Below are 10,221 nucleotides of genomic sequence, written 5' to 3'. Positions count from 1 at the left end.
TAACCTCAAACCAGTCAAGTCTTAATCTCAAATTAGTTGAAGTCAACTATATAAGTCATTTTTCGTCATTTAGATCTGTTTGAAGCCAATCCTGGATTGAGTTTCAATAAATCTTTTGATACATTAGGGGAAAAAATAAAATGAAAAATTTGACTACAACCTGCATCATTTTGATGCAAACTAAATCATGTTGTGAAATATTTTGATATCAGTTGCGAGAGAGCATTAACAACAACTACTTTTGCAACTCTGCTTATGCAGTGTAAATCTTAATCCTTAGAGAACCAATATAACAGAACAAGGTAACCTTGAAGAAGTGTGTAACAAACTGCCATTTCTTGAATGTGTAAAGAATTTGAAAGTTCAAAATAAATACAGCAGAAAGAAAAGATGAACAAAGGGAAAAGGTATAATCATAAAAGGGGTTCAGAAAGCTCCATTTCATTTGAAGTCTGTTGTTCTTCCTCAGGTTTGCGTAAACCCACAAAGTCAAGTCCAAGCCACTGCCATGGCCAACATACATATCTAGGACCATTTCGACCCCTTGAGTCTTCTCGAGTTTCAAACTCATCAAGCTGACGGCTGAGCTCCTCCACTCTATCCCTCAGTCTAGATGCCCTCATGTCAGCCAATCTCAATGACTTCTCAGCAGCCTCTCTTGCTGCCATGGCAGCAACAGCCGTCTCTTCTTTGAGTTTTAGCTTTTTCTCTGATTCTAACATGGTTAGCCTTGTCTCTTCAAGTTCCTGTTTAACTGCTGACAGCTGCATGTGCATAAACAAGGACATAGTAATTAGGAACAGAAACCTTAGTAAGAGTATTAAATGAGAATGAAACTATAATATTTGCTTCATCTATCTCACTGCTCTAGATACAACATGGACATCACATTGCCATGATACAAAAATCAGTGATGCTTCACATGTTTCAGTTTACAAGTACCCAAACATTGATACTAGATCTATTGAATTTGGGAAAATGGAAATTAGATCTTAAACTCAAATATAAATTTGCAAATTTTCATTCTCTCATTGCCTCGAGTTTTCAATTTTCTAGTTGAACACTTTATCCCGTCTTCAGCCAACACTATAATGTTTTGCTTATCAATAAGATTTCGCAAGCTTTTGAAAAGATGTCACTTAGCTCTAAATTATTCTCTCCCACCAAGGACAATCATTTGTATTTGAAAGTTCAGAGACATAACAAGTTTATTCAAAAGATCTAATCAAATTCCATATATGAAACAAGTGTTGTTAATATGGCCAACAAAACATCAGATGAATAGGTCAATATAATTTTATGACCGAGTTTTTATCATACCTTAGCGACAAAGTCTTGCTCAACAGCTCGACCAGCAGCAGCCTCTTGCTCCGCTGCTACTTTCCATCTTGTAATTTCTTCTTCAGCAGCAGCAATGTCCAGCATTAGCCCCTCAACCTATAATGCCAGAGGAGGAAAGTTGATAATGGTTTCAATTACAGGGACAAAGAAGAAGTCATGGATTTTCCTAAAACTAGTTCAACTGTCACAAATTCATAGCATCCAATGAAAAAGAAGTATTAAATTATCAAACTGACTGACAAACAATAACAACTCACACTTTCATTTGCCACTCTCTCCTTCTCTTCAAGTTCCTCTATTCTATGCAATCTATGGTCCAGCTCCTTTGCTTGAGCCTCTTCGTGCTCTTTAAGTAAACTCGCTTCTGCCCTTAACATAGTAACATGGCACATAAAAGAAAGAAATATCTGGTGAATGCCTAAATAGGTTTTTTTTTTTTTAAAAAAAAGGGGGGGGATCACTGTCATATTCAGCCTTATGAGTTCAGGAATGTTAGAAGTACCTCAATTCCTCCACAGAATGCTGCAGCTCAATGATCTCAAGCTGAGATGTCTTGACAATATTCTCCAAAGCACCAGCCTGTGCACAAATATGAATGCAAGGACAAATTAGGATGAAATACATAAAGGAAGTCTCTAAGATAAATTAAGCAAATAAATTCTAAAGAACAGATACCAAAGTAAATATTTCATCCTCTTCCATATCTAAAGAGCCATCTTTATTTTGTGAAGTTGGAAGCTTATGATCCACGAGAATCTTATCAAATTTGAAATCTATGCCAGCCTCTCTTAAACCATTCTCTGCAGCTTTGAACAATTCGTTCGTTTTGGAAGATTGGTCCAATTTCATCCTCTTTGACAAAGCACTTCTAAGTAAAGATCCAATGTGTACTTTCTCCTTAACCAATCGACCTAACGTTTCCTTGAAACTCTTTGCTTCATGAGTCTTCTCCTCCAACAAATCCCTTGTTTTTTCCACCACGATTCTAGTTAACTCATAACATGATTCCATCCCCGCTAAAGAGGCACGTATGTTCTCCGCCATGTCTGTCTGTTGTGGAAGAAACAGGGACTCTGACAGCTGCGAATCCAAATGATTAGTATCAACTATCTTAATAACATCATAAAGCCTGTCATGAATTTTTGCCACCAAAGTCAACTGATCAATCAATAAAGGCCTCTGTAATTCCATTCTTGACTCCAAATTCCTCAGCTTATCATCATACTCGCTAATTAACTTCCTCAGCTCCAAAGCTTCATTCTCTACTAAATTTGTCTTCTCAAACATTTGTCTCTCTATTTCTGAAACCTTCCCTTCCTTTTCCACGACATTCTTCTCTAAATTATCAATCAATGAATTCTTTTTCTCTACTTCATCTCTTAATCCACTGATTGTAGCTTCAAGCTGAGAAACCTCAATGGCAATCTCATAATTCCTCTGCTCCATCTGTTCTCTTGCTTCATTTCTAGATTTTGCAGTGGCATCAATCTGCCTAAGTAGCTCCTCAACAATCTCATTTGTCCTCTTAATAACCCCATAAGCAACAGCCGGCAATCCATTGTATTTCTGCGAACTAGGCAACCCCAACGCAGCAAAATTCTTGAAGTTACTCACTTTACCAGATATCTTCTCAATTCCACTAACTAGCATGTGCCTCGAATTCGCAATCTCCGATTGCAATGCATCCCTATCTTTCACCGCCTCATCAAATTGCTTCCCAATCTCCTCTCTCTGCTTCACAGACTCCTCCTTTAACTTACTTAATTCAAGCAATTCCGCAGATACTCTCTCTTTCTCTTTCAAAGCTTCTTCCTTCTCGCGCAAGGCTTCGTCCCGCTGGCTCGCGCACTCGTCTCGCTTCTTAATCGCCTCATGCGCAAGCGCCTTTAACCGATTGAATTTAACCTGCAATTCGGATTTGGACGTCTCAGCTACCTCGCGAGCAGCTCTCTCGCGATCGAGCTCTACGAGGAGCTCGCCATATCTTTCTACAGATACATCATCCAAGTTCGGAGTTCTAATAACGATGGGAACCGGATCCTCCCCCTCCACATCGCTCAAAACAGCGTCGTTATGGTCACCGGCACCACTGGCCATCCGATAATAAACTCACTACAGTAGGGGGTGATCAATTCATAATACTTATTATTCAATGCCTAATTAACACAATTTCTAGTATTGGGTAATCCCTGAAAGCCGGATTAGAAGAAAACCAAAGTACACGATTGCTTGGAATGAAAGAAAAATCAATGCTGGAAGTGAACGCTGACTTGGTAGTTTCAACCGACAAAATTCTTTATCGTGCTCAGAAGCTAAATGGAATTGAAGAGTAAACGAAGATGAGTCGCGCAGGTCTGAGTACGGGAAGAGGAAGAAGAAGAACCTTAACAGAAGGCAACAAACAACGAAAGTTACCAACCAACCTGTCTCTGTTTCTCCGTTCGTCGTGGAAGAAAGTTCACCGAAAAGATTTTGAAAAAATAGAGTTAATTATATTTATATAGCGAGTTGTTATTTCGGTACGCCGCAGGTGCATAGGCTTTCATGTTTGAAACGGTGCTACGACCTTTTTCGTTATTGGATTTGTAGAGAACGAGAGCGTCAACGGTCGGACTCCGCCGCTTATCCATGTGTTAATAGATTACACAAATATCGATTTACATGATTTCAGTATGCGAAATTAGTAATTTAGTATAATACTTCCTCTGATTTTTATTTTATCTTTTTTTTATTATCTTAAATTATTCACATTTTATATATAATAATATATAAATTAATTTTAATGAGATTTATTCTCTGAAATTTAAATAAAAAATCGAGTAACTTTTATAAAATAAAATTAAAATTTTGGATTGCAATGAAATAAGGAGTTAAGTTAAATAAGCCCTAGTAAAAATTTTTTTTAAAAAATTAATTGAAGTTATATTTTTACAAAACTTTTGGAACGTGACAAATAGAGACAATATTTCACATGAAACGCGTCAACTATACTTTGGCAGTGGAACTCAGAAGCAAAATTATTGAAAAATTACTATTTAACTTCTATTATAATACTGAAAATTTAAAATTATAGAAATTAAATAATAAAATAATTAATAAAAAATTAATTTATAAATTTTTTAAAAATGTTTTAATATATTTTTTAAAATAAAAAAAAAATAAATAGTGAGTTTTTATAGAAATTAAATTTTCTAAAAATTTAATGCAAGGATAATTGGGCTGTTTTAGTCTGCGGGTTGGGCTGTCTTAGTGATGTAAAGGCTCATCGGACCTCTTCTTCTTTTACTTTATTTTATTTTTTTATTTAGAGGTTGGATTGGGCCATTTTCTCTATGGGACTGAGACGTTTCCACTGTAGAATTAAATTTTCAATTGCTCTGCTTTGCCCTCCTCCCATTCCTTTTCCAAACACCAAAAATTAAAACGATGTCATTTGTTTGGCTTTTTGTGTCGTTTTATCCTAGTTTCACTTCATTTCCATGTTTAGAATTTTACTTATTTCTATCAGTATGGTTTAATTCATATGTTAAGGAGAGTGCAGTTTGGCTGAGTGAAATTGGAGTGACAAGGCGGAATCGACTCTTATTTCTCCATCCCAACCTATTGAAAAAAAAAAGTTTAGTATAAATTTAATATTATAAAAAAATTAAACTACAAATACATTATATAGAGAATTCAATAAGTATTTCAATTTCAATAATTTTTAATTCATTAATCTAACATTAATTAAAAACGAGAAAGAGAAATCTTAGAAAATTAGAACAAATTATATTTAAAGGTATAAGTATAAACAAATTATGTTCAGTAGACTTTTTGCATTGGTTTAAGTTATATATGGAATCTTATTTATCCATAAACAAATTTTTGCCATTCAAAAAAATAAGTAGAAACAAATTGAAAAACCGATTTCAATGCCATCTTTTTTTGCAGCAAGGGGAAGTAAAGTGGAAAAGGGCTTCCTTTTTTTTTTTAACTAAAAATGTAATTGCATTCAAATTTGGAAGTCCAACATCAAAGCATGAACAATCAATTGTGAAGGAGTGGTCAGCCACTCCATCCTGTCTGAAATAGTAGAGGCAGCTCTAGCTATAAGATGTGCCACACTATTGGCAGATCGAGGAACAAAACTCACAGATACTGAATTCATCTCTGCTATTAGAGATTTACAATCATCAACAAGGGACCCAAAACTAGAAAAATCAGAAGTTGAAGAAGAAAGCAAAGCCTTCACTACCGTAAGAGCATCTAATTCCAACACTATCTGATCATAACCCAGCTTCTTAATCCAACTCAGAACTTCTCTAATGGCAATTAGCTCAGCTGTTTTATGAGAGAAGTAACCAAGGAGTCTATGTTGACAAGCGCCAACAAAATAGCCATCATATGAGCGAAGCACTCCACCAACTCCAATGAAGCCATCAGGGAAGACTGCTGCATCTACATTAGCTTTCAAGAATCCTTGAAGCGGTGGAACCCAGAAATGTAACGGCGGAGGAGCTGGCACAGCATCAGAAGAACTGTCATCAACGTGTCGCGCATTACACCAATCGTAGAGGATTGTCCTAGCCCGATACACCACAGCAGCAGGGCTCGACCACTTCGAAGACCAGACCACATCATTCCGTGCCTGCCAAAGAGCCCAGCAGATCATTACCACCATAGCTTGGTCTTCCTTTCTCACCAGCTGCAAAACTGAGCACAACCATGCCAAAAACGACATCGACTAAGGAAAAAACCATCCAATCGAAGACGCAAGCCATACCCTCTTAGCAAAAGGGAAACAATTTGAAAAGTAAAAGTATTAGATTTGAACTTTTTTTAAATTAAAAGTAACAATTGAACTTTTTTTAAAGCAAAAAAAAATATTAGATTTGAAATCACTTGATTCGGAGTGAGAAGGAAACAATTTTGATTTAACCAAAGCCAGATTTGAATTACAATACTTGAAGTTCATATTGAAAATATTTTTGAACTTTTAAATAAAATGCGTCTTGAAAATTTTCTAAATAAGAAAAGTTATATTTAAAAACTTAGAACCAACCAACTATTGATGTTACCATAAGTTAAGCATTTCCAATAAGTGTTGATAATGACAAGGTTGTGCAGCAAAAGTTAAGTAATCCCAATTTGTATTTTATGTCAGGAAAAATATTATATTTCTCACTTATAATTCTATTAATTAACTAATTAGAATGAGAAAAATATTTTTTTTACCGTATAATATAATTATAATAATAATAAAATATAATATTGGCTTTATAATAATGATAAGATATAATATTCGCTTAATTTATGACTCTCGATCATTCAAATTTTATCCATAAGAAAAAGAAAGGATACAAAATTTACTTTCTTATACTTGATCAAGCCTTTCATAACGTCTAAGTCCCTTTTATCCGATCAAATCTTTCATAACATCTAAGATACTGTTGAAAAATATTATACAACAGATCATATTACGCATACAATTACGTGATTTTTTATTCACCGTCAATACTAGTTGAATTTCTCACCAATTAATTATATATTTTTTATAATATAAAAATAAATATACACAAAAATTAAAATAAATATTTTTACACGCTTCTTAAGATCACGCAATCTACATATATTTACTTTATTTGATAATTTATGGACTTAGAGTATCGGAGTGGCGGTCGATAGACACCAATCACTCCATTTTTTCTATAGTGACAAATCATTTTCAATTTATTTTCGGTTATATCAAATAAATACATTAAATTATTTTTAAAAATTTTAATATTATTATAATATATTAAATTTTAATAGCCAATTTAATTTAATTATTTACTTCAGAATTTCTTATTTAAAATAAAAAAAATACAAGCATAAGAATACAAGTTTTCTAATAAAGATATTAAAATCAATTCATTATAAAACAAATACTCGTACAGAGTTGATTTTAATTTTTTTAATTTAATTCTATAAAAATAAAGTTACTTTAAATTGATAATTACTGTGTTTATTCGTTTTATAATTTTAAAAAATATATTAAAATATTTTTAAAATTTTTAAAATATTTATTAATTTTAACAGTTGAATATAAAAGATTTTTAAAATTTTACTAATGACTAAAGTTAATATATATATTGATTAGTATATTTTTTAAAATTTTAAAAATATTTTATTATGATTTTTCAAATATAACAAATTAACTCATAAATTTTTCATATTATAAAAATTAAATAGTATTTTTTAAAAATAATTCATATTATTCCATTGGAGCCCTTTAATTGATTATTATATATAATTTAAGTTGAAGTATAATTTTAACACATCTTAAATTAAATATATTTCCACCTATATACAAATATATAGTTTATTTAGTTATATATTATATGAAACTATATATTAAGGATATTTGAAATTAAAATATAAATAATATATAAATATTGATTTAAAGTCATATCTTCCTTTTTCTTACCCCGAAATTAAATTAATTATTTTAATAAAATTCAATATCAATAGAATAAGAAGACCGAGTGTTTGTAATTGACTAAAGTAGTGTTATAATTAAGTATGAAATTCAATACTTCGTAGTAACGTGTAGTTGAACTATAATTCTAGAAGCCTAAATAAAAAATAATTTGGGGTCAATTATTTATAATTGATGTACATTGATATTAAATATATTAAATTTAGACTTTAATAATTTAAATTATATCAAAATTTTAATAAAATAACAATATTATTTATATCAAAATATTATTTTTTTATATAATTTTATATTCTACAATTATTAAAAAATTTATCAAATCAATTCACTCGATATTTTTTTTATTTTATATATTTATAATGAATATTTTATATATCTATAATGAAGGATTCATATTAGAATAGAATGAAACAATATCAATAATAAAAATTAAAATTTAAAAATAATTTATATATTTATATTTTTTAGAAAAAAGGAGATTTATTATTTAGTTTTTAATTATTATTATTATTATTTTTAATATATCAGTCCTTATATTTTTAAAAATATATTAAAATATCTTTTTTTTCGTCAATTAAATAATTTTTTTGTTATTTTTTATTAAAAATAGATAAATGATGAATGAGAAAATTTTTAAAATTCTATTTTACCCTCAAATAAAATTTTTTATTTAATTATTAGATATTATTATTATTAACAAGTCAACCTTTATATTTTCAGAAATTTATTAAAATATTTTTTTTTATTTTTTTATTTTTTTTCTCATTCTTAAAAAAAGGAAAACAAAATTAAAGATAAAGTAGAAAAAAAGAACCAAATAAAAAAAAAGTAGAAAAAGATAAACCAAATAAAAAGAAGAAAAAGAAAAACTAAATAAGAAGAAGAGGAAAAAGAAGAATATAAAAAAAAAAATCGAAGAAAAAGAGAAAGAAAGGAAAAATCGATGAAGAATAAGAAGAAAAGGGAGAGGAAAAGAATGAGATAATTTGATATTTTGCTATATTTTTAACAGTTAAAATGGACGAATGGTATTTTATTTACGAAAAGAAAAAATAAAAATATTTTAATAAATTTTTAAAAATAAAAAATTAACATGTTAATAATAAAAATATTTAAAGAGTAAGTTTTAAATCCTAAAAAAGAAATTAAGAGTTTGTTTAATATTAATATTGAAAGATAAAAAAGTGTTTTTAGAAAAAAAAATCATTTTAAATTATATTAAAAAGGAAAAGTTATATTAAAAATAATCTTTTTAATTATTTAGAAAAATATTTTTAGAACTATTGGCTTTCACAGTCCTGCCAAACAGCATTTCTATTTAAATTTTTATATTATTGTATCATAATTTATTACAGATTCATTCTCTGTCTTGAACTTACAGTAGATCGAGCGAGAAAAACAAAAAAAAATTCTCGCCCGTGACTAGTGTTGGTGGTGACCTATTGGAAGTGGACACGTCACTTCCCCGCACCTTTGTCGCCTTCCTTCTTCTCTATGTGAAAAGTTTATACACATTCGAGTATTATGTACTTAATTAATAAAAAATAGATAAATATTAATAAAAAATAGATAAATATTAATTTATCTAATTAGATAAATATTAGATAAATATTAAAAATTAGATAAAGTTTATACACGTTAGGATTATATAGTAATTCCAAATTGCTTATGAACCATGTCTTTCTCCATATTATCACTCAAATATAAAATTAAAATAAAAAATATTAAATAAAATCAAATAAAATTTAAAAAAAATAATTCATAGCTTAATATTTTGATAAATGATGATTTTTTTAATGTAATTCAGAAACAAATTTAAATAAAAAAAATAAATTTTAATATTTTTTTTATTCGTTATATAGTTTAAAAACAAGTTTTAGAATTTTGGACTTAAATGTTAACATGTTCACACGTGCTATTGCATCTTGCACGTGTCACCCCTTTTGCTTACCTAACAAGTACTCTTCCTCCACATTCCTTACCAAACCTCAATTCCTGTTGTCTTTTAAAATGTTTTAACTTGTAGAAAAATTAGCAAAGGAAATGATGGAAAATTCAATTTTCCTTCTCAAGTTACCTAAACTCAATCAACATGCTTCGACTCTTCTTTCCTTTCCCCAAATTTCGTAGAAAATAGATTTTAAAAATTATTTAATATTTAGAATTTACTAATTCAATTAATATTAATTCGAAGAATATAAATTAAATTAAATTTTACTATTAAATTATTAAGAAAAGTGATGATTTTATTTGATATTTTAATAATAATTTAAAAATAAAATAAATTTAAAATTTAAAATATTTAACCCCTCTTATATTGTTGGGATAATATCCCCCTGTCAAATTTTAAAACAAAAATTTGAAGTTGAAACTCAAAACCCACTTAAGAGATTCATTCATTAGGCCAATACATTATTTATATC

General features: G+C 29.4%; 1 protein-coding gene across 1 annotated transcript; it reads right to left on the bottom strand.

Moving 5' to 3' along the window:
* Positions 1–308: 308 nt before the first annotated feature.
* Positions 309–3,927, bottom strand: LOC110630524 (uncharacterized protein At3g49055). The gene is made up of 5 exons (XM_021778055.2): positions 2,017–3,927; positions 1,844–1,920; positions 1,599–1,710; positions 1,321–1,437; positions 309–764 (listed from the first exon to the last, which is right to left on the bottom strand). The coding sequence occupies exons 1-5, from the start codon at positions 3,436–3,438 to the stop codon at positions 414–416; spliced, it is 2,079 nt and encodes a 692-aa protein (XP_021633747.1). The 5' UTR covers positions 3,439–3,927; the 3' UTR covers positions 309–413.
* Between the last annotated feature and the right edge of the window lie 6,294 nt (positions 3,928–10,221).

This window comes from Manihot esculenta, chromosome 13 (genome assembly GCF_001659605.2).
Source record: "Manihot esculenta cultivar AM560-2 chromosome 13, M.esculenta_v8, whole genome shotgun sequence".
Taxonomy (NCBI): domain Eukaryota; kingdom Viridiplantae; phylum Streptophyta; class Magnoliopsida; order Malpighiales; family Euphorbiaceae; genus Manihot; species Manihot esculenta.
This window is presented reverse-complemented; position numbering and strand designations above follow the sequence as displayed.